Source organism: Cydia amplana, chromosome 20 (assembly GCF_948474715.1).
Source record: "Cydia amplana chromosome 20, ilCydAmpl1.1, whole genome shotgun sequence".
Taxonomy (NCBI): domain Eukaryota; kingdom Metazoa; phylum Arthropoda; class Insecta; order Lepidoptera; family Tortricidae; genus Cydia; species Cydia amplana.
In genome coordinates, this window is record NC_086088.1 from 11759203 (window position 1) to 11785496 (window position 26294).

Below are 26294 nucleotides of genomic sequence, written 5' to 3' on the forward strand. Positions count from 1 at the left end.
GAATCTTTCGCTTGCACGGGACTCAAAATAAGCACTCGAAGAAATATCAAACTTTGATCTCTTGTTGTACAAATAACTATACATAAATTTATGTAGGGTGACTGCTATAGTTTAGTATTTCGTTAGGGTGCCAGTGCATAGTAATTGGCCAGTCTTAACAATAAGGTTTTAATTGGCTTGTTTCTTTCTGATTTGTTAGGAAAGGTCAATTACTATGTAGTGGCCAATAATTTTTGATTTTTGAGTAAAGTACATTTAACGGTATTAATGTAAGGCCTGTGAGTGGACGCTCGAGTTGGTGTAAGGCCTGAGTGGACGCTCGAAGCAGAGCGTTCGGCGGGGCGTGCAGCGTGGCGTCGAGCTCACAAGTGATTAGAGCAGCGTGCACTAAGGCCGCTCCTATACGCTTGCATTTGGTTAACATGCACGCCGCACGCCCCGATCCGCTGCACACCCAACTCGAGCGTCCACTCAGGCCTTACACTTGGGCGTGCATCGGGGCGGAGCGTGCGGCGCGGCGTGCATGTTACACAAATGCAAACGTATAGGAGCGGCCTTAGTACACGCTGCTGAAATTACTTGTAAGCTTCGAGCGTCCACTAAGGCCTTACACTAAGGCCTGTACGGCTACCATCAGTTTGTCACTGACATAAACGCCGTCGAGAACGTAATTTACTTTCTATACATCTCGCTCGTACTCGCATATTAGTGCAAACGAGATGTATAGAAAGTAAATTACGTTCTCGATAGCGTAAATGTCAGTTTTGACACTGTCAGTGACTCATGGTGCGGGCTCTGAGTGGACGCTCGGAGCGGAGCGTTCGGCGGGGCGTGCAGCGTGGCGTCGGGCTCACAGATGATTTGAGCAGCGTGCACTAAGGCCGCTCCTATACGTTTGCATTTGTTTGACATGCACGCCGCACGTCCCGCCCCGCTGCATGCCCAACATGAGCGTCCACTCAGGCCTTACACTTATACGCTGCCTTACCTTCAGGCCTTACACTTATACGCCGGCAATTTTGATTAAATATTCGACGATCGTTAGGACGAAGTAGGTCGAACATCGTCCCACTTACTCGACCTTCACTATCGAATTATATGTGTTATTTATTAATTGGAATATAGCGTGCGTCTTTGTTTAGTCAAGCTACTAATTGTATATGCACGAAGGGTGTGTTTGAATAACAACGCGTTAAACCCCATACGGGCCAATTTGAATTTACACGCCCTGATTCCGATACGCAACCAAAAACGTTAATTTTGACACTGACAGATCAGTATCAGAATCATATCGCAAAACTAAAACTCGAATTGGCCGGATAGTCTCGTGCCTTACTGGAAACGGTTGAAGAACTAGTTCTTAACTAAAACTAGTGCCCACGCCAATTCCTGGGATTAGTTGCCAAGCGGACCCCAGGCTCCCATGAGCCGTGTACCTATGTGAACTGTAAGGTTCTTTTGGTACTAACCAAAGGCAGTTCTATCAATATGATACACGCATGTAGCCGCCAAGGCCGTGAAGCAACGACCGGCGCGCGCGCACGCCGACGAGCGCCCAAGGCGAGAGAAACCGCCGGATGGGGTAGTCATGGACAGCTGAGCTCGCTGCTAGACACATATGAACTACGACTATTTGGGGCATTATCTATTCAAAGGTGTATGTGAAGTCCCCAATCCGCATTGGGCTAGCGTGGGGACTATAGCCCGAGCCCTCTCGCGCATGAGAGGAGGCCTGTGCCCAGCAGTGGGACGTATAAAGGCTGAATTATTATTTATTATTATTTATCTATGAAAAGGGACCTTATTGTCGATGGCGCTTACGCCGCACAGCGTCGCGCGGCATTGTATTTATATCGGAGCATCGTTAATAATGGCGTAAGCGCCATCGACAATAAGGTCCCTTTTCATAGATAACGTCACATCTTATTTCGAAACTAGTTCTCTAATATTAAACTCTTAGATTTTTTAAATCTTACCAAATCGACCCCAAACTAAAATATTGTAGGTACAATGTAGCCGACTCTCCCCTATATTTCCTTTTTACTAAGTACATTCTAACCTCTACATGCATAATATTTAACCGGCACAGCTTTCCGCGTACGAAGAAGGCCGTCCGTCCGTCTGTTTGTCCGGCCCAAGGTCCTAAATGTGGTCGTGTTTATTCAACGTTATGTTTATATTGTTTATGTTATTGCGTTGGGCAAATTTAATTTAGTTGGCAAGACCATGGAACAGTTTAGAGTTTAGAGGTCTTCGCTTTTATCTAGGAGTACGGTAGTTTAAGGCAAAGATTGAAAAAAAAAAACCGTGCGAAACTGCAGTGTTTTTATTTAACGACTTTTCATTTGGATTTGTTAAAACACATTTGTTTATGACATAAAAAGGTTACGACACCATTCTATTTGACAGTAAATGAGATTTTGTTACTGAAATTAAAACTTAAGTGCCTCTCCACTAAAATTAAATTAAAATGATCTAAAGTAAATAATGAAATGTGTTAGGGAATAAAATGAGAAGTATTAATCTATACCAGACCCCAGTAAATAAAAAAGACCATACATTACTGTTTCAGATGATATTAAATATTATATTTTCTAGTATGTGTCTCTACGTATAGATAATAGATTGTTATAGAGTTCTGGCACACTCACGTAACCAAAATCACAAAATTAAGGTATGATTAATCCCAATACTTTATACATTACATAAATTACATTATGTACTTGCACAGAATCTCATAGACATACGCGATATTCTTAGAACCTCATAAGTTATTTACAACACGTTCTATAAATAACTACATACCTAATTATAATCATCTTTGCGCAAACTGGAACCCAAAACGGAGTACGCGTAGTAATCATGACTTGGCCAATTTTCGCGAAGCACAAAAAATGGGTCAACGGTCTGCGAATGACGACTTACAGTGACGCAAAACATTTAATGACCAACTCAGTACGTTTTACGACGCAGATTGCAATAGGGATGATGACACATGTTTAATTTTATAACAAAATCTGGTTAGATAGAAAATGAGCAATTTCTTTCTCGCTCTCCTCAGCATTATTATTCCCATCTGATTGTGGGGTCTGCTTTTCTGGTCTGGAAAATGACCAATTTATCAAAATAAATTGACAACAATGAAATATATAGAAATGATTAAAAAAACACAAGACCTCATTAAGTTTTTTTTAGTTTCCAATATATTTCATATCTTCTATATTACGTATAAGCTTCTATACAAACTATACATTAGATTGAAAAATACTTTGATATTTTTTTTCATTGTGACATATTCCCGTGACAACAAATTAAATTATATTGTATGAAAATATTAAATAAATATTAAATATTTTATTTTGTGTTATCTCAGTCACACGATACTATTTAAACTAAACATTTATAGGTATATACTATGTGCGTTTGTACATGTTTCGAAGCAAAATGAGAATATTTTGAAGATAAATAAATAGGTACGTTTTGTTTCAGTTAAATAATTGTAGTTTTTATTTTAATTACATTTTGGAAAAGACATGTAAATAAGAAAAATATATAAAAAATAATTGTTAACTATTTTTTGACCCGCTTTATACATACATAATTTAAATTCTGTTGTCTAATTTTCAATAGTAATAATATATTATTACCCTAAAACAATCACACTCTCAAAGTAATATTAACGACGTTAACGTAACATACAAAGGCGGTTAACTATCACAACGACTAGAAACAATTACATGATTATATTAAAACAGGGCGATTGCAAGATGGCGGTTGCAAAATGAGGAAAATAACAGATTGCTCGCTTGCGAAAAACAATTATGATAATTATGTAAAAATTATGGTACTTTTCTGGTATATGTGTGCTAAGATTATGATTGAAGTCCGTCCTTGGGCCTCAAACTATATACCAAATTTAATCTAAATTGATTTAATCTGAAGAGGTAACAGACAGTCAGGCAGACATGTTAAGTATCACACCGGTAATTTTGATCCAAAATTTTAAATAAACATAACCAGAACGACGACATTGAGAAGTGAAAGTCCAAAGTCCGGGATGACCACAGACAAGACATCCTCCAGACTGAGCATAGTAGCGCTACCCCTGCCACAAATATACGGTAGTCTTACTCCATCTTCGAGTCAAAGTGTCTTTGTGTGACGTCCGTGTCTTTGAACGGACCAATCACGGCACGGGACTCGCTCACCTCGTCCCCCGCACCCCAGTATTTTTGGCAGCATCGGTTTCATGAAATAATTGCTCTAAACTCCGTCTAGAGGATTCCTAGTCTATGGGGATGACCGACTGGTAAAAAATGAGGAAAATTACACATAATTTGTTTATCAATAACTTGTAAAAAAACGAACAATTCATCAATAATCACTTTGTTTACGCTGTGAAGTTATAGGTTATGATTATTAAGTTATCCGGAAATATGGGCCCGATTCGGATTTTGAAATAGACATCTATTAGACATCACCAAGATACTATAACTATATGTTTAGATCTAACCTGTCAAATTTGACATTTGCGCAATTCTGGAGATACTCTTAAACGATTTCCACAAGATATGACTTAGGAATCCAATTCACATCTAATAGATATCTCACTCTATCTTACGTAAAAGTGACATTGGTTGCCCGAATTGCGCTGCAAAAGAGAACTAGTAGATATCTAAACTATAACGTATCTAGAATGGATCTAGTACGTGTCGTCTCTTGTGAATATCTTGAAGTTCGAATACGGCAGTAGATTTCATCTTGAGATATATATTTGTTAGTAACGTTTTTTACTTCGCTTTTTCATGCCTTTTTTACGTATTTATTTCTTTATTGATTATACGTGAACGTATCGGCTTTGACAGTGGAAGAATCCACGTTTGTAGTACCAAAAGAGTAGGGTCAAAACTGAAATGTAAACCTCGATAACATTTTATTTTTACATATGAAAACTGAATGGTGTATATAATAAGTGTTCCGGACGTTTGTATTTTAGTTTTTTTTTTTTTTGGTAGTTCCATTTCATGAAAACCCACCTCACCCCGTAGTGCCTCGTATTTGGGGTGAGTTGGGTTTTCATACAAAGGTGATTTTGGAAGATTGTTGGATCGATTTTTTTTTATTATGCGTATTACTATAGCTCCATTTTAAATTGGGATACATTATTTTTGTAGCAGTAGCCTTAAAATCCCTTCTCATCCCCCTTTCAAACCTTCTCTCCCCATTCATAACCCACCTCTCCCCGCGAAACCTACTCACCCCGTTTTACGGTATCTTTTTTTATTTATAATTTATGTCACACAGAACCCCTAGTGTAAATTTCATTCGATAGCGTGACGGACGTACGCTTTTGCGTCTCATTTTGTATGGGATTACGCTGTTAAAAGCGTCCCGGGACGTTCTGGAAACAAAATCCCATACAAATGAGACGAGACGAGAATGAAATTTACACAAGGGGTACAGTCAGGCGTGGCTCACTCCACGATTTCGTCGCTTTGCTACAGGTAGCTAAAAGTACATCCGTTCGGCCCCAATTTTGGTGGCTAGCCTTAAGCCGCGCGTGGCGCTGTCGCCACCTAGCGGCCATATCTGTGCTGATCGTAACAGACGCGTTTTGTTAGAGAGTGAGTCTTCTGTACCTAGTACTGTTATTTATTCTGGGGTACAGTTAATACATTTTCGGAAGAAAAGACTTCAACGCGCGCTCGAATGGAAAGTTTAGTTACGAGTATGAATTAAAAATGTATTAACTGAAATATTTATTAGTTTAATTTAATTAACTTGATTCATATAATTAATTTAGTAATTGAATGAAGTGCAGCAAGTTATTGCGCCTAATTTAATAAGCATGTGATTAAAGGCATGCAATAGTTAATTTTAGTCTACATTATTGTTCTAAGTTATGTTTAACGATGTGTTTATTACTTTAAAAAAAATATGACAATTAAAAAATCTATTAGTATTTTGTATCATCTAAAATCAGCCACTTTTGTTAGTCATATATCCACTTATTGCATTATTTTAATTTTAACTGATAATTGTTAAAATATAAACAATTTTAAGGCTTTAAAAAATAATTAGTAATAAATCCTAACTTATTGTATTGAAAGTAAATGTGCTTATATGTACAAGCATATTATTAAATAATGTTTGTATTGTCGTAATGTCGGTCAAGGCTCGGTGAAGCTCTCACGACGAACCATTGTTTCCTGGACAATTTAATCTTTACGATCCAAAGTTAAAGTATAGAAATTAGTTAAAATGTAATTATTGAGATATAAACATGGGGTGTGTAGCTGATGTGATGAGAAAAAATTTTAAGTTGTTTATTGGCATAATTTTATGATATGTTAATTTTTATAAGTGAGATAACTAAGGATTAAAAGTTAATTTTTTAAATAATCAGGAATTATGATAATTCTAATTATTTCCCTAATATTTAGATTTAAAATACTCTAAGCTTAAATGAAAAGTCAAAATTATATATAAGTTTAATATGTAAGAATCTTATAAATTTTAATAAAGAAAAGCTTAAATAAGTATGAAAAATAATAATTATTCTTTCGTTTTCCTAATTTGCTTTTTAAAATTTAGAGTTTAAATATCCCTATATAATTTAGTAATGAATCATTAAGTAAATAATTACCTGTTATCATCTATCTATTAAGTACTAAACTTTCCGTTTCGCGACGACACGCTTTGACAGTGGCTTTCAGTTTCGTCACGGTACTAATTCTACTTACAATCTCGCCCAACGTTAATATGTGACGTTATCTATGAAAATGGACCTTATTGTCGATGGCGCTTACGCCATTATTAACGATGCTCCGATATAAATACAATGCCGCGCGACGCTGTGTGGCGTAAGCGCCATCGACAATAAGGTCCCTTTTCATAGATAATGCCCCTTATACGGAAAATAATAAAATCAACTGTACGGCTACCATAAGTTTGGCACTGATATAAACGATAGCGTGAACGTAACTTACTTTTCTATGCATCTCGCTCGTACTGACATATTAATGCAAGCGAGATGTATAGAAAGTAAATTAGGTAGACGTTAGAGTTTTGACACTGTCAGTGACTCATGGTAAGGGTACTGTTTGTTGAACTTGATCTGGGGACACGGCATCTTAAATCCTCATAGTTTCAGTTTGGATACCACTAATAAGCTCATAGAATGAAAAGATTAGACATATTGACTTTTTAATTTTTATATAAAAAAATAATCTGTTTATTTCTTAAAAAATCATTCATATTTATATATATTTGTCAAAGAATCCCACTGAGTGCGAGCGAAATACCTAATGATACGATTCTCATCATCATCATCATAACTTAAGAGCTTTGCTCTGGTTGGTGGAGTAATCGCCAATCATTCCTTTCTTGTGCCAGTCATTTCCTCATACGATGTATCATTTTTTATTTGGCTAAGATAAGTTATTCTAGGTTTCCCTTCTTCTCTTGTCTTTTCAATCCTGCCTTCCAAGATGTTTTTGACGATACGATTCTAAATATTCTAATTACAATTTTAACATACCTCAGAGTGATCGTCAAGGTATCAAAACCGTAACAATTTGTTAGATCTGAATCAGCCTCCAGTATAAAGCAGTGAGGCTGCGCTCTCGATTGGGTCCAGTTTCAGTTCCGCTGTTATGCGACCTGTCGCGTAACACTCGTGACGTTTATATGACCGTAATACGACTAGGTTTGTATATCAACCATTTAATTATATCGGGTAACCCCGGCAATTCACTTGAGGCCCGATTCGGATTTTGAAATAGACATCTGTTAGATATATATGTTTAAGATCTAACCTGTCAAATTTGGCATTTGCGCGATTCTGGAGATACTCTTGAACGATTTCCACAAGATATGACTTAGAGATCCAATTCACATCTAATAGATATCTAACTCTATCTAACGTAAAAGTGACATTGGTTGGCCGAATTGCGCTGCAAAAGAGAACTAGTTGAAATCTAAACTATAACGTATCTAGAATGGATCTAGTACGTGTCGTCTCTTGTGAATATCTTGAAGTTCGAATACGGCAGTAGGTTTGTATATCAACAATTTAATTAAGTATCGGGTAACCCTGGCAATTCACTTGTTTGTTTTCTGCATCTCTTTCCTCGATATTTAAAATGAAAATTGAAATAAATGCTTTTACAGTACATATAGGTGCTACTTTCCGTGCATATGTCGAAAATTTAAAGGGCCATATCTGTTAAACGCTGTACAATACACGTGCGAAAAGGTAATTCGCAACTTATGTCGATTTAAAACACCCTTCGGACTTGTTTTAATTTATCGCCACTCGTTTCGGATTTCCTCTTTTTCGCACTTGTATCGTAAATAACAATTTTACTACAAATAATTTATTCTGGAACACTTTTAGGTACAGAAATTTACATATGCTAGGGTCGATAGGTACCCGGGTAAATGTGCCTAGCACGCTGCTGGCGTTTCCTCTTTGGACGCGAAATATGCTGGATTAAATATCGCCGCTATACTTACTCAACCTCGTATCTGCAACACTCATTTGATGACAAAAACACCCGTATTCCGAATGAAAGAAAAGCGACATTTCCATCAAATGATTGTTGCAGATATGAGGTTGAGTAAGTATAGCCACAGAATAAATAATAGTACTAAGTACAGAAGACTCACTCTCTAACAAAACGCGTCTGTTACGATCAGCACAGATATGGCCGCTAGGTGGCGACAGCGCCACGCGCGGCTTATGGCTTTCCCCAAAAGTGGGGCCGAACGGATGTACTTTTAGCTACCTGTAGCAAAGCGACGAAATCGCAGAGTGAGACACGCCTGGCGGCCTAGCCAAGGTGACAATCGCTATCGCTTCGCTATCGAATCGCTTTGTGTCTCTCTATCACTCTTCCATATTACTTAGGAGCTTATGTAGTGCGACAGGGACAGTTGCGTTTCGATCGCTACGGAGCGTTAGCGATTGGTACTTTGGCTACGCGGCCTGGTATAGCGACGATATGCGCCGGACCTGTACGGTTACCATCAGTTTGTCACTGACATAAACGCCGTCGAGAATGTAATTTACTTTCTATACATCCCGTTTACACTAATATGCGAGTGCGAGCGAGATGTATAGAAAGTAAATTACGTTACGGCGTTTATGTCAGTGACAAACTGATGGTACCGGACTGGGGTCGCCGCTTTTTTCTCGGAGGCGTTGACATAACTTTCTTATAATTTTTTTTGCATTACACCAAGGCCCGCTGGTCTCATAGGTAAGGTAATCGAGTAAAAAACGGTTACTCTCGAAGTCTCTACAGAAAGTATACCGCTTACGTTAGCAAAAAGCATGCCTACTGTCACGAAAGTGGGTGACATTGTTACGAATAAGCATTTAGAACGTCTGGGTTATACAATCAATGAACGGTCATTCCTACTCATATTTAAATACTATAGCTTCTGTCGGCGGCTTCGTCTGGGTCCTATTTCCATACCAAATTTCATCTAAATCGGTTCCGCGGGAAGTAGCCCGAGCAAGGTACGGTCGGCTAGTATGGCGCAATGGAAATAATTAGTAATAGCTGAACTTTTAGATGTAAGGGACAGATAATAAATCTAGTGATTACGTCGACACATAATCCAAATAGAAATATTACATTAAGATATTTAAAAAAAATGTTAAAATATAAAAATTCACAGAAAATTTGTAAAAAATATTAATAACATTTTTTAAATTTATACACATAGAGAAATATTTGCTTTATAACATTGAGCATGAATCACACAAAACATAATTATGTATCCTACATTTAAAGTAAGTAACCTACGGTTTTTATTGAATTCAGTATATTCCCGTCCCCAAAAATGGTAATAGGCTATTTTTTCTCTCATTATTTCCAAATTATAATAAGTACAAGCGTTGCAATTTAATCTTACACTAAATAATACCGTATGGTGGGTTTTATGGGGTTATGAATTAATTGCCTGGTTAAAAATGGTAATAGATCAATATCATATGGGATTTTCATTATGAGTTCTCTGTCGTCGAATACTGTAAAAATCGCCTTGTAATATGATGCGTAACACAAAAAACCATCAAAAAACGTTATCGTTGCTTTAAAGTTGCCGCGCACGAGCCAGCGAGCTAACGCGATTGGTCGTTGCATGGAGCGGGGCGACGGAACGGAACGATGACACTTCCATCGCCCCGAGCGCGAATATTTAAAAAAGTATCGTGGTAGTGCAGTTATAATAAACTACCTAAAACCTTAATCTTAATATGGGGCATTATTTATGAAAAGGGACCTTATTGTCGATGGCGCTTACGCCGCACAGCGTCGCGCGGCATTGTATTTACATCGAAGCATGGTTAATAATGGCGTAACCGCCATCGACAATAACGTCCCTTTTCATAGATAACATCACATATATTTACTCGCTCAAGACATATGTACCAGTGAACGCAAAAAACATGGAAGACTAGATTGGAACAAATTATCAGCTTTAAACTGGGCAAGAGTGCTGTTAATAAGAAAGTAAATTTTATGTAATTGCAGACTTTCCGTCTTACTGAAAGTCCGGGCTATACACAAACGCGAAAATAAAATTTTCTATAGGATGTCAACTCTTCGCGCCTATATGTTTTAATTTTGCCGCCCTTTTTCTACTGTCAACTGTAGACATGTGTAAGTAATGCTCGTAATAATCTCTTCAAAAATCATTCATTACGCGAGCGCGCGTCCGCCAACCACCGGCCGAAGTGCGCATAATGTATTCAATTCCACATAGATTGACGCGCCGATATGAATGATCAGTTCAAGTCTACTCACAGCGCGTAATGTGTAATACAGCTTGTGATAGTGTCATGTTTATTCGCCCGCCAGTTAGTCACGCCATCATTGTGTTGTTATTTCGCTCGCACTCGCACTCAGTGCTCGCTCGCTCTCGCTCTGCGATGCTTTTGGCTATCTTCGGAACAATTCGGATCGCTCCGCGTGGCCGATCGCCGCGGTTGCATTTAAGTTGTCGAAAATTTATCACTAATACCTATTTTTACGAATATGATTTTCTGCATCTGCAATAGATTTAAAACTCTAATGCGTCCCTGTAAAGCTTATAATGTTTTTTTTTAATAATACGAGAAGGACTCGGCCAAATCAAGTATTTTGTTTGAGATTTTGAATTTGACGAAAACAATGTTAGATTGTTTGATTAACTTTCGCGGTTCGCGGCAGCCGGCAAACTAAGTAAGAGTTAACACTACTTAATACTTGTTTATCCTTTAATTTAATTGTGAATTAGTGCGTACCTAGACTGAGTTTAGTAGTGGTAGTAGTAGAGATTACATTAATTAATGATTTATAAGAATTACCAAAAAATCTTTCACATAGTGTGATAGCGGTGACAAAACGTAACGTGTAATAAATCAGTTCGGATTTAAGTGATTTTTCAATGATTATTTAAAAAAAATGAATGATGACTGCTGATATTTTTAAATAAAATATTTCAAAAAGAATTGGCACAATTTACTAATTTGCATACCTAGCACTTGAAATATATAGTTTGAGATCCAACTACAAAGTATTCAAGTAGGTAGTTTACGTATAGATTTCAATAAGGGACCGGACAGCTATCAAGCAATATGAATGAATGAATGAATGAATGAATGATGCTTTATTCGAAACACACATACACAACAACACTAAAATAGGCTTAAATCTAGGTAAATTAGTAGGTAAGTAACAGTGCTGCGAGGCCTGCGAGGGGTTCCAGAAAAGGATAACACTCAGCAAATGAGTTGTGTTACGACGCTGATTTTCAGTGTACTCATTGACACTTAAAACAAACACAAAACAACACAGAACATAAAAACAAAACCGAAGCAGAATACAACAGAATGTGCAGTTGACACGGTAATTTATTTACCAAAGACCGGGACATGTTTATTTATAAATATTTGGACAATACATAAATATATACAGGGTGGATTTTCTTTTTGGGTCAGTGAGGGCAGCTACCAGATCCCGTGCTGCGACAAGAAAACGGTCTTAGAAGACCTTCTCTCGATTTCAAATTAATTGATTGGCTTTTACAGATTTTGGAAAAAACATACAGGGTGCGGGAAAAAGGTAAGTTTTAACAAACTTTTTTTTTATGCCAATCGGTCCCATTCCTATTAAGGATCAAAAGCTTGTATGGAACCAAAAAAAAATTCCGGCTAGAAAAGCCACAAATCGAGGAAAACTTTTCCCATACAATTTGTATGAAAATGATAACTTTTAATTTTTCACATGCTATTTTTGTATGCCAATCGATTCCATTCCTATCCAGTATCAATAGTTTCTTTGGGATCAACTTACGGTAGGTAATGTACTAAAAAGCCACAAATTAAATATATCTTTTCCATACATTTACTATGGACAAAACGTGAAATTTAATTCATATTTCTCTATCTGGCCAATCAGTCGTTACTCGTTACATTTAAGGACTATAAAGACATTGCTGTAGGACTGATGGAAGAGATAGAAAATAGTGAATTAAATTTCACATTATCTCCATAGTAAATGTATGGAAAAAGTTTTTATTAATTTGTGGCTTTTTAGTACATTACCGTAAGTTGACCCCAAAGAAACTATTGATACTAGATAGGAATAGAATCGATTGGCATACAAAATTAGCATGAAAAATAAGTTTTCATTTTCATACAAATTGTATGGGAAAAGTTTACCTCGGTTTGTGGCTTTTCTAGCCGGAATTTTTTCAGTTTATCGCAAACATACATACACACAAACAGACGGACACGGGGGGGGGGGGGCGTTTTTATTTTATTGTTCGGCCATAGCTATAATTAAAATATATCAAATTGTGTAAAAAGAAATCCATAATGTCAATAAGTCTCTAGGAAGGGAAATAGGACTAGGTATATGTTTGTGTGGAAAATCGATCGTCCTCTATCCTCTTAATGTATGCTAGATATCTCATACTATTGTCACTGTGACAAGGTACAAAATGGGTCATAAATTAAAATTTTCGACTGTATGTTAACCACACCACAGTGACGCCCGTCGTCCACTATCGTCTTAAACCTGTCCGAAATACCTTTCCGCAATGATAAACGCTTTATAGCTAATGGCTCCTCTACACGATGGGCCAGCGCCGGCCACTCCAAGGGACGCAGCCATGCGGTAGAATGAGATACCAATATCACTTGCTCCCTCTAACGCATAAATGCGTCCCTTGGAGTGGCCGGCGTTGGGCCATCGTGTAGAGGAGCCATAATAAGGCCTTGTATTTCGTAGTATTTGAGATACTGTCTACAATTGAATCCGTCATAACGGTGCGTACGATAGTAGACGCACTTGGCCGGTTTTTTTAAGAACATTGTTAATCGTTTCAGGTGTCAACCAGTGTAGTCAGTTATGTTGTTTTTGTAAACATCCCTTCAATTACATATCAAGTGAATTAGAACATGGCAGCCATATATACGTATCTCAATTCTTTTGCCGCATATCAACGTCAATGACCGTCGTAAGTCAACGACCACGCATATTCTTAATATTGAACTTGGCTCTCATTTCACATTTTTGAAGTGAAAACTTCTTTAGCGGCGCTGTGCACTTTTTGAGGTGGGGAAAAAATGTTAAACTAGCGAGAGATGACGTGACCGTAAGACGATCACGTGACCTGATCGAAAAACTGTTACATGTAATAATACTGTTTTAAACTTTCACGATTTTTACACATTATTAAATTGTACTACGGGACTCAATCGCGTATCTAAGTTTTAAGATTTACCTCCGACGTTTCGAGGACGACGTTGTCTCCGTGGTCTCGGAGAACGTCAGAGGTAAATCTCAAAACTTAGATAGGCGATTAAGTCCCGTTGTACAATTTAATAATGTTACAGAGTTTTCCTCTAATGATTTAAATGCCATCTAGTGAGTTTTGCTCTATATCTGGTATTAATATAACTCGAGTACTAACAGTGACGTGCTTAGGGATTTCAAGTAATGCGACGAAATAACGCTAGATGGCGTTAACCTCAATTATACATAGTGCATTTTGCACTAGTCATTGAGTTTTCACTTCTGCCGGCACTCCCTGAGTGCAACCCGTTGTTTTTTGTTTTTGTTGGAATGTCATTACTTTTTGTACAGAAATTATTAGTTCAACATCATCTTGTACAAATTTCAACTTGCTAGGCCATCTGGATATGGGTTATTTTTTTGATGTTAGGTTAGTCAGTCAGTGAAAAAAATCCAGATTTTAGGTATTTGTATCTTAATAACCGATTGAGTTATATTCATAAAAATAGTTAGCATTAAAGGTTTTAAGAAATCAACAAAATTTCATATACATAATGTTTATGTTTAATAGACTTTGAGGTACGTAGTTACATAGAGTGCTCACTCCATACATCAGTTTTAGTACCAAAAAGACTATTAGCATCTAGCATCGAGTAGCGGAACTATCAGTACTGCTACTTGACAATAGATGTAGCAGTACTGATAGTTCCGCTACTCGATGCTAGATGTAGACACTGAAATTAATAGTCTGAACTGATGTATGGAGTGAGCACTCTTGTCTTACTTATTTCTCTATGGTAGGGGTCAGAAGCGGCTCCATGTAATACAACATAGGGCAGCTGCGTCGCCAGTTCTCTTCTTTTGAACTTAGCTTAACACTTGGTGTGCGTGTCTAGATAATGTATCATACCTATATCCACACATAGTGCGCTAGAAATTTTGAGTTTCACTCGGCAGCTGCTCTTCTTTCGTACTTTGAAACCCTCGCAAGTCTCGCAACTCTCAATGTTCCATTATTTAAAGCACCCGCTATGCTCGTGGTTTAAACACCTCCCTTGTTAATCACGTAATTGTTTTAGCCTCTTTTAAACCAAAACAATTTCCAACTACTTGAATTGCCCATAAATAATCAAAAATTGAAGATCTACCACGAGCATCGAAAATCCAAGTTTCGTTATCTGTCTGTCAAATATACAAGTGACATAGATAACGACATTTCGCGATAGGCCCTATGTTTACAAAACAGGCCAAGTGCACGTACATAATTATCTAGATGCCTAATGGACGTCCGTTTGTCAAAACTTTAGTTGTGTGCTTGTTTGCGACTACAGTAATATAATAACAAATAACATTTATTTTAACATACATGGTTAAAATAAAATTCTTATCTGCCATGCACGTTTTTTATTCCTACAAAAATAATGAAGTCTGCAATTTGCAGAAGGATCTCGTACTATAATAGAAAATATGTTGTGTTGGTTAACCTTCTTATTTTATACTTATCACGGAACTTAGGAACGTAGACTATGAATAGAAATAAATCAATATAATGCGTTTCTTGAAATATAAAGTCTGTCGAGCCATTTCCGTCAGTAGAAAAAAACGGCAAATTTAAAAATGTAGGCGCCAAGAGTTATTGTCTCATAGAAAATTTGTATTTCGCGCCTTTTTCTACTGACAAAGTTGTTGGATAGACTATAATATAAATTCCTACACACACTTCGCTGTGACAGAATGTGAAAGTGTCACCAAAAGTGTCAAATGACTACGATAATAAGTATTCCTTTTATAATGCCACTCCACACTATACCATTCTGAAATTAAATAAGAACGATAGTCAGGCGCAATTTTTATTTTTGCAGTGGTTCATAATCGACGTAGGTATATAATTACGAATATAATTTGAACATCAACCAATATTAGAATAATATTGGAAATTATATCAGTTATTTTTAATTAGCTATCATTCACGCGCGCGTTCATTTCGCTCAGACTTGGCCGCACAAGTATTTGGTGCGAGCGAGACGCCCGCGCACGTCACTTGTAGGTACATACCTATATACCTACTGTCCACGCGTCCTTGGCACGAACTCCCGCCACCGCCCGCATCAAAACTGTCCCCGCGCGCCGCAAGGAAATTTAATCTTTAGCATTTGCGCAAAGAGTTCAAATTTGGTGGTGTCATTTAGCGAATTTGTTAAAATGCACTTATTTATTACTTTGACCATATTTCTGTGTGATTATGTAATTGATATCACTTTGAACGTTATCAGAACAAAGTCTGCAAGAAATTATATCTATAACCATTTTTTCTAGCATGTTTAAGGCGTAAATATATATACAAGTAATACAAATATTATTTATGTACGATTTTCGGATAAATAGCTTAATGAGGTAGTTTTATGGCAATTCAATCAAAGACGTAGTTATTACTATTTTTATCTATCAACTTACGACGTATATCCGTAAGGCCCCGCCATTTATTGAATTAGTTATTTTCCGTGTAAATATTTTGACTGATTCCATTGTCGACTCATTATATATATTATATTTGTCACGTTTACAAAATAAAAATGCTATTACTATTTTTAACAAACAAGATCGGCCTTTTTTTTTTTACTATTTTTTTTTACCTACTTCCGGAGAGAAAGTTTGTTGGATTCGAAAATAAAGTATCTTAAAATGATCTAAAGAACGGGAATATAAAAAAAATGCCTATTACTAATTAATGTTTAGCGCAACCGTTCCTTGCTCGGGCTAAAGAGGTAACTGATAGACACAGTTACTTTTGCATTTATACTATTAGCAGGGACATTCTTAATTAGATCGGTTTTATGAGCTTATAATTTCTTTTTAAATTAAGAAACTAAGGAAACCTGGGGTCTGCGAGGCAACCTAATCCCAAGATTCGGCAGATGCTCATTATATGTTATGTAGCTCGTAATGCTTGCAAATCCAGTCCAGGGGTGGCACATGCATTATGCAAGCTGCCAACTCTTTAAAATAATATTCATATATGGGGCATTATCTATGAAAAGGGACCTTATTGTCGATGGCGCTTACGCAATTATTAACGATGCTCCGATATAAATACAACGCCGCGAGAAGCTGTGTGGCGTAAGCGCCATCGACAATAAGGTCCCTTTTCATAGATAATGCCCCATATACAATCCTTTTCTGGAAAATCACATTAAGTTAGTCTAGCTACGAGAGAATTGATAATAATTGAATATTAACATTAAATTAATGAGAATCCGGCTGCGCATGCGACCCAGAAACGGGCGAAACGCCCAACGATCCGCGGTTATTATTATTATTATCTTATGTCTGTGCGGTGGCACTTGCTACTTACGCACGTAACTACACATACATACACACACACACATATATACATACATGTATACATGGTATTTTAATTTTGTATCAGGCAGAAACGTCTGCGAACGATGCTTTGCTTAGAAATAAATTAAAAGTGGAAAATTCACTGTCTTCGAGTGGGACATGAACCTGACCATTGGATCACTAGTACAGTGCTCTGCCATCTGGGCTACCAAGACCGAGCACACAAGAGATAGAGCTATAGCTGTGCCGTTCTCGAGAACGTTCTCTATTTACTATGGGAAATATTCTCGAGCGAAAAATTTCCCATACAAAAGAAAGAACGTTCTCGGGAAGGGCACAACTCTAGATAGAGCACTGTACTAGCAAAGATAATTTAGAATAGAGGTGTAACAAAGGGTCAAGCGGGCTAACAACAAGCTAATAAGACTGGGACCACGAGGGATTTGGTTATACGTTTAGAAATAGATGGAGTAGTGGCTGGACCTGAGAACACTATATGCCTAATATCAGCCTTCGATCATCTTTTGTTTCAGATTTATTCACAATAATGTTAAAAAAACAAGGTAATTTTTAGCTAAACCATTAGCATGCGAGTGAGACTAAATAAATTCAGAATTGAGGAGGATGTAATGGGGTTAAAAATGCATATTTTTACAGACCTTCATGTCCTTCAAATCCTCCTTCCTTTAGACGGCCACCTAGCCTAATAGGCTAGGAGACCGTCTAAAGATACAAACTTATTTGGTCGGCAACTTCTCTCAATAAAAGTTGCCGTGCAACTAGTGTTCTTGCCGCAGGGCATTTTTGTTTAACCTTTGGAAAACCCGATACTATCGAAAACCCTTGGCCTTTATCAACTTTCGACATGGGTTTTGCCCCGGAATGGAAGTACGAAACTTTTACTTCCCACTCTCTCAAAAATATAAAATACTGATGTTAACTAGTATGAACTTGGCTGGACACGCTATTTACTAGTTGGGATACCCTCCTCCAATTGAGGGGGGATTTGAATCTTCTCGAGGCAGAGGTGTAGGGTTGGAGCTGGTGTAACTTTATTTGACGTTCAACAACGAAGGGCCTTCGAAACGTCTGAGGTATTTTTCAAGTTTAGACGTAGCGATCTGATCAGACCCCGTAGACAACATGCTAATCGCTAACGCTCCGTAGCGAACGAAACGCAACTGTCACTGTCACACTAAAATGGAAGAGTGATACTCGTAGAGAGACACAAAGCGATTTGTTTCTTTGGCTAGACCGCCAGATGGCCACTTAACCAGTATATTCATACATTATAATCCAACTAAGTAACTGATTACATAAATCGAACACGCTTGGAAATTCCTCTGCCGATTACTAAATAGCAGGAATTTTCTGAGCAACCTAGTAATTTGGAGTCGGTCGCCTTCGCTCCTTCCGTTCTCGATATAGCCGGTCAGCCTCATTAAATTATACGTCACCACAATCTCTTATTTATACGTCATCTGTCGTCTGCGTATATCATTTGGATTGAGAAAATCCAACCCCCTCGTCGTGAAAAATATGAATGTCAGGAAAAATATTCGGAAATCAGGAATATTGTCAGGAAATTAAATCTGTATCTGGTGGTAACCCTAGTTGGACCTCTATAATAAAGAATTTCAACGAGTGTTAAGATAAAGGATGACTCACGCTACAACGGTCCAGGCCTGGGCCGGGGCGTCCGACACCTCTATTTTTATAGAAAGCGTCACGTGATCGCCGTCACGTGTCATAGAGAAAGAAGTTTCGGGCGCCTGGGAAAAACCTAGGACGTCTCTGCAACACACCATCATCATCATCATCATATCAGCCTTTTATCGCCCACTGCTGAGCATAGGCCTCTCTTCGAGTACGCCACTTATCCCGGTCCTGAGCCAATCTCATCCAGAAGTGACCCGCAATCTTCCGAATATCGTCCACCCAACGACAACACACTTGATGGTAAGTCTATCTTTAATTCTGTTAAATTCGGTGTCTTGGACATTGGGGTTGAGCCCTGGCGCTCCAAGTCTCAAGTCAACTCAAGTTCGTCACAGAAGATTGAAGAGCCTGGCAGCTTCCTCGCTAATAACATCAGTGTAACAATCGATCGTATCGTGATCGTGTATCGGGTTTTTATGAAACGAGTCGACGTCGGTCGGATTCTATCGCAATAACGCAGGAGACTAGTTAATTGTGACGTGAGCAATCTATTCATCCTTCCTGTGTTGGTCAATCTGTGAAGCATCTAACACACTAACGCCTTCACAATGTGTTCAGGTATTTGTGAGCATCTCGTGCGCTCAGATATATACTCTGACCGCGCTAACTTCGAACAAAGGTTCTGCCAAAGTGGCAGCTTAGTAAGAATGCATGCATGTTTAACGTGGTTGGAGTGGATAAATGGTTGAAGTGGTTCAGTTTCAATCGATTTCAAAATGAAAAAGTTTTTTTAGATTTATTAAAGGTCAATTCGGCACTTGTCATTGAAATTTCATCGACCTTTGATAGAAATCTGAAAAATGAAAGCTGTAAGTATATGTATATTGTCTAAAATTTGACCCAATTATTTATGCACTGTACCTTTTTGTACCTACATATTTAAAAATATGTTTGGCCAAATATCCTGTTTGTTTTAACTTAAATGATAATTTATAAAAATCATAGTCCTCGAACCCTATTGTTGCTCAAATATTTTTTGCACAGCACGCACTAAAATAAATATAAATATTAATTAACAATCACTATAACTAATTAAAATATAGTATATTCTAAAACTCACGTTATAAGCATAATGCTGTCAGCTTCCTTATATCATAAACACACACACAACACAACACTGAGCACAGCACTATAATTTGAAATTTTAAAATTCGAATAATTTTCGCGCGTTCGTCTTGACGGCCAGCTCACGTCCGTATTCGCGCACGTTTCTTCGCTGACTGTCTATGGCTAGTTTTTTTTTTACTGGCGAAGGCAAGTGGCCAGTGTGCCAACAGTGACGCAAGCCGTTTGGGCAACGTTATAATTCGCTGGGTTTTTTCATTGCCCCAACCACGCGGCCTGATTCTGTTTATTAATTGCTTGCTATTGTTTGATGTTTTAGTGGAACTGTCATTTATAAACATTGCTAGTTGAAGAAGAAATGTGTGTTGATTTTTTCACATTGCCTTTTTTCAGATTATCCTGTCGTTTAAGGCTTATGCGACGATAAAAACACGTCACAATTTATTGTTGCGTGCAAGAAATAGGTAAGTACCTATACCTACTGGGAAAATCGTATCATGTTCGTGTTCGTATCATATCATTTCGTATCATAACAAGTCAAGATGAGATATTTAATTAAATATGAATATTATACTTGGTCAAACCAATTTGTCAGTAAATAGGAACAAAAAAAACTATACTCATCCTTTTCATTTGGGTGCCAATACTAGTGTAAGGCAAAGATTTGATTCTCTCTGTCTGAAATGAGACAGTCCTTTGACAAACTATATCTCTGTATGTTAGCATGAATTTGACATTGTATATTCTAATAAAAAATTGAAAAAGATTTTTACATTCTATGTCGCTGTAAATCTTGTGTTCTTATGCAACATGAAAATGGAAACCGTTTTTGCAAAGGTCCAAGGTACGCGCAAACAGGTCTCGTAAGATTTACTTAACGTCAACAGTCGTCATAAGTCATAAGATGACTCATTAAGTATTGGTTTAACAATAAGTTACTTACATACAAAAATTTAACATAAGTATTTCTTGGAAACTTTGCTAAATTATTACATTAAAAAAATATTTTACCCACGTCATCGGATTTGGATTCATACAAGATAAACATTTTTCTGAAGTTTGAAAGTAACATTACATAAGTACATATATCTTTTGACGGCCTACGAACTCTACGAACGTTCCGGCGGGTTCGAATCCTGGGGGAATTTATTTGTGTGTTCATTTCAACTATTTGTTCCTGAGTTATGGATGTTTTCTATGTATATAAGTGTTTATATATATGTAACTATATATATCTCATCGTCTAGTACCCACAAGCCTTATTGAGCTTACTGTAGAACTAATGACTCTGTATTAAATTGTCCTATAATATTTATAGCTACATATTTATTTATCTTACATTCATAATATTTGTCCTTCACAACCTGCCCATTCTATTTGAGATATTTCCATGGTAATACACTGAATTTATTCAAACCCATAGACATTGAGTTGAGATCAGAAATTCAGATATGCCTGCGTTGACCCTCAAGGTCCATGAAATGTTCTTGAAAGTTCCCAACTTATTACGCCGACCTTAAACACAACCTGATTTAAGAAGGAAGAAAGTATTAAAAAAAGAAGGATCTTGCGTTCAATGAACTCGAGACAAAAATAACTTTTGACCAACCGATAAATGAGAGGCGGAAAAGTACTGCCTCGGACGCCAGCGCCACCTACCAGACAAGCAATTAAGTCATATACGCCTTTAATCTTATACCTTTAATCGAGCAATTATTGTATACTAGCTTTTGCCCACGACTTCGTCTGCGTGGACTTAGTAATTTGGGTAGCTTATTTTTACCCAATATCTGCTTTTTAACGATTCTCCATACAAACTTCCACCCCCCTTTTCAACCCCTTAAAGGGTGATTTTTGGGATAAAAACTACCCTACGTCCTTCCCCGGGACTCAATCTATCTCCATACCAAATTTCAACTAAATCGGTGCAGCGGTTTAAGCGTGAAGAGGTAACAGACAGACATACTTTCGCATTTATAATATTAAGTATGGATATGTATGTATACCACAGAAAACCCCCTTGGTACCGTACTAATAGTATAGTCTGGCAAACCAAATTTGTCAGTAAATAAGAAAAAAATCTATACTCATTCCGTCCTTGACTTGACCATAATGACTTGGCACGCATGTTGTACAGAGGCCCAAAATCCGGGGCGTGGCATTACGTCATTGCCTGCTTAAAAAGAGAAAAAACTGCTATCTGCGATAATAGTACGCATTGGAAGGGCCGCCAAAAATTTTACTCGTTTTATTTGGGCCTTAAGGAAAACAACCTTGGAGAGTTAGAGACGCTTCGACTTTACATTTTACATACAGAGGGCCTAGCCAATATGACAATCGTTTGTAGAAAACGAAACGAAACGCTAAGATAAACGTACATATCTCCAGTCCTGCCTTACACAGCTAAACTATGGAATGAATTGTCGCCTGTGGCATTTCAGGACCGATAAGATCTTCAAATCTACAAGTACAGGGGGCTGATTTTTGAATTTCGACCGCTCGATTTGGTGTATTTTGTTCAATAATATTTCCACTACCAGGCATTTAAATTCTACTAGTAGAATTGAAAACGAGTGGTCATAATACCACTCAATTCCCAATTTCTTGTATTTCATTAAATTAGCATTTCGCTGTTTTCCACCGATTTTCGAGTGACGTAATCGAGCGATCGAAATTCAAAAATCGCCCCTTGAGCGTACTTGGGCAACGGTACCTTCGCGGCAGTTACGTCCGTGTGTTGACGGACTATAGATGAAATAAAGTAGATATATTGTAACTCAATCGGAGCTATAAATAAATACGTACGGGAAAATTCCAAGTTCCTTAGCCTGTCATTTTTTACACAAGTTGAATAACATTACGTAGCGTTACGGAGCTGATAAATGGACAACATCAATTAAAATTAACATCTCCGTACAAAGAATACTTTATTGACCACTAATATATTTTTTTATCTTTGCAATAAGAGTTACAATTGTTTGCTAACAGTGTGAATTGTACGTCTGTGGTGTAAAAAAATTGGTTTACACATGTAGTTGTTTATCATAACATTTTATTTAGTAGAGATACGTATCTTTTTAGTTTTTAGGAGCTTGTCAGATCTACAATACATAGCTAACCCTTCATATTACACACGCTTTCTCATTGCAAACAAAGTAGAGCAGTGTCATCTGCGTAGGAAATGATTTTGCCACTATCTATTTTTAGATTGCATAGGTCATTAATATTGTGACGTCTAGGTTCCCTTGTATTACAAGGTGATAAATAAAACTCAGTTGCTCAGTCATGTGCTTTGCGACCTGTCCGCACGCCATGACAGTTGACAACCGAATGTCGACTTGCAGGTAGTTCGCATTGCACTTTTATTGTGTGTCTCTTCATTTTTATAATGTTTTATTTATTTTACTTATCTACGTTAATTAAGATTCTAATTCAGACATACTACTACAGGTTTGGAAACGGCGTTAACCACAGACCCGAGAAGAACCGGCGAAAGGAACTCGGCAAGGTGTGGATGTATTACATTCATTTTACAACAGTTCAACGATAAACATTTTTCAACAATACCAAACCTTCGAATATTTACAACTATTTCTAATATCTCTCTCAGTTGCTTAATGGTTAGCTGGAAGAGATTTCTTAAAGGGATAAGTTCACCTTTGTACACATTTATTGTATACTCTTATTGTTAAGTACTTTTTTAGCGCAATAAAGTGTTTTACTACTATTATTATTTTACTTTTACAATATCCTCCTCCTCCTTTTTGCAGTTTTGATAATAACTCGGAGGTTTATCTTACGAGTATTAACCTTAATTGCTACATATTTTCTTTTGAAACTTACACATTTCTAGGTATTTTCATTAGCATACAAGCTACATACATGTTTCACATAATTAATACCTATTTAGTGAGTTTACAACACAAACAAGACATCCTCTAGACTGAGCATAGTAGCGCTAGCCCCTCTGCCACAAATATACGGTAGTTTTACTCCATCTTCGAGTCAAAGTGTCTTTGTGTGACGTCCGTGTCTTTGAACGGACCAATCACGGCACCCCAGTATTTTTGGCAGCATCGGTTTCATGAAATAATTGCTCTTAACTCCGTCTAGAGGATTCCCAGTCTATGGTTTACAATAAAATTCTAACCTACAGGTCGCTTGCCAATAACATCTTGAACCTGTACATTATTTATTGGCAACAACTGATTGCCTCACTTTTACTTGGCTTGTTTGATATTTACAGTATACCTATATGTATAGATAGATTGCAATTTATAATATGTATTCATAAATGGTCCAATGTTAAGTAGGTAGGAATGCCACACTGTTTGTTACAACACATACCACAACAAACTGTTTAGTTTTTACTTGTGTACAGGTATGTTATTTAAGCAACAATGATCTAGTTCTATGCATATAAATAGATTTATATTACTCATGTATAATGATAATGATGTACCTACATATTATTATAATTGACCGTTATTATTATAAATTGCGTTGGATATATTATTATATCATCGTTCTATAACCTTTCAAGTGGCATATGTCATATTTGAGTTGTTGGAATTTCGATTTTATTTTAATTAATCGAATTTCAGATCTAAATGACTTAAATTGTCCGGAAACCGGTTCCTGCCACTTGAAGAAATAATTATGGTCGCAATACTTGGAATACAATATAGACATCAATTATATTCAAATATGGTATCTCGACTCTAACGTTAATCTAGCAACTTAATGTTACTTATGCAACGAATAATAAAATTTATGTTATGAAGACAACATTAATACCTGCTTACTAATTGTAAGCTGATTTTATCCTTGACTAGTAAACGGTCACATTAATATTATTATTTTTATAGACATTTTGCTTCCATTAGGTTTAATTAAGTACTTACAGATATATTATAGAGCAAATCTAGCACCAGTGTATGTTCATTTTCCTATCTTGATGGTGGCATATATTGTTTAACTCTAATTATGTATATTTTACAAGGAACCAATGGAATTTCATTACCATGAACACGGTTTCACCGAGTCCATTGTACGAAAATTTATTTTTATTATTTTTCCGTTGCTTTAATAAAACCCTAGGCCATTTTGAGTTTTAGTTCATACTTGGTACTTAGTACCTATATGATAATTAAACAACGACTTAAGTAAATAACTCTTTGATAATATATATGTACTCTTGAAAATATAGAGAGACTCGATCTGCAACCTCAATTTACAAGGTTTGTTTGATTTTGTTAGTCTCAACCTCAAAATTTGGTGCAATCAAGATCACGTCTGGTCCTTACGTTTTTATACGTACACAGTATAAATTTCCCACTAACGTGCCTTTTTATTACACTTAATTAAAACTCATCTCTATCTGGGTAATTGTCCGATATTGACGCCATCGCTTGGCCGTCCGTTTTACGGACTTGATTACTACGTTCGTATGTGTATGTTTTCACTATTAGGAACAAGTCATATATTGATATTGATATTGATATTTATTGAAATCAAATTTTACAGCATTACAGCTAACACCAATGCACTGTAAAATTAAGTAGTATAATTAAGTAAGTAATAATAAAGCGATTAATAAGCTACCTATTGCATGTTTGATTCGCAAAAACGTAAAAAATCTTTAAAAAGTTTACGACTTTGGTCGGCAATATAAAGTAGCGCAGTGGGAGTGCAAGGTTTCACGCATCGCCACTGATTGGTACTTTGTTTTATTTTTCAGCAATTACTTTAGATACCTACACGGTGTGTGGTATTCTGACAGACCCAGCGTCTACTTATTTACCTTTAATTAACCTTTGATCTAATTGTTAATTTATAGAATTATGTGTTCTTTTCGCACTAAAATTAAGTAGTTGATTGGATTTAGGTAATTTATTAAATTTTTGGACTTTTATTTAGTCGGCCCGTCGACTTTTATCGGTACTCATTTAGTCCTAGTGCCTTTTGCATTTTGAATTGGCCTTTGCAGACACATTTATCACATGCCGGCACATTTTATCTTTTAGAGGAAGGCGGCGCCATTATCGCAATCCTGTCTACCTGTTTGTTATGTTTGCCCAAAAGTCTTTCAGTTGCCTCCTAACATTTTATCAAATTTCTTCCCATAATCACTTGTTTATTGTAACTGAAACCCCTAGATTCAACATTTTCCTTTAGATCCGCGGAGGCTCAATTTTCAACGATTTGGTCAATAAGATCGTATTCCTTTCCGCATTGAAGTATATTAGAATCATTAGGAATATATTAGTCAATCCTTGTACACGAGCAGCCTGTGGGTCCGGTACACGAAACGAGCCTACAACGCCTTGCGCGTACAGTATAACAATGCTTTTAGAATGCTGATGGGACTGCCTC

The 26294-nt window shown here is 36.9% G+C and overlaps 2 protein-coding genes across 4 annotated transcripts in view; one reads left to right on the forward strand and one right to left on the reverse strand.

The window, feature by feature from the left end:
* LOC134657522 (small ribosomal subunit protein bS18m) overlaps positions 1 to 26294 on the forward strand; it is a 268775-nt gene that overhangs the window by 184109 nt on the left and 58372 nt on the right. The window lies entirely within an intron of this gene.
* Positions 1 to 26294, reverse strand: part of LOC134657440 (ABC transporter G family member 23) — a 134860-nt gene that overhangs the window by 67478 nt on the left and 41088 nt on the right. Inside the window, exon 1 of one of the 3 annotated variants that reach the window (XM_063512993.1) lies at positions 19915 to 20096. The exons of the other annotated variants lie outside the window; for them this stretch is intronic. Coding sequence (XP_063369063.1) covers positions 19915 to 19925 — 11 coding nt within the window. The 5' untranslated portion in view covers positions 19926 to 20096. Of the gene's footprint in view, positions 1 to 19914; positions 20097 to 26294 lie in introns of those variants that run through there. 3 annotated transcript variants of the gene reach the window in all.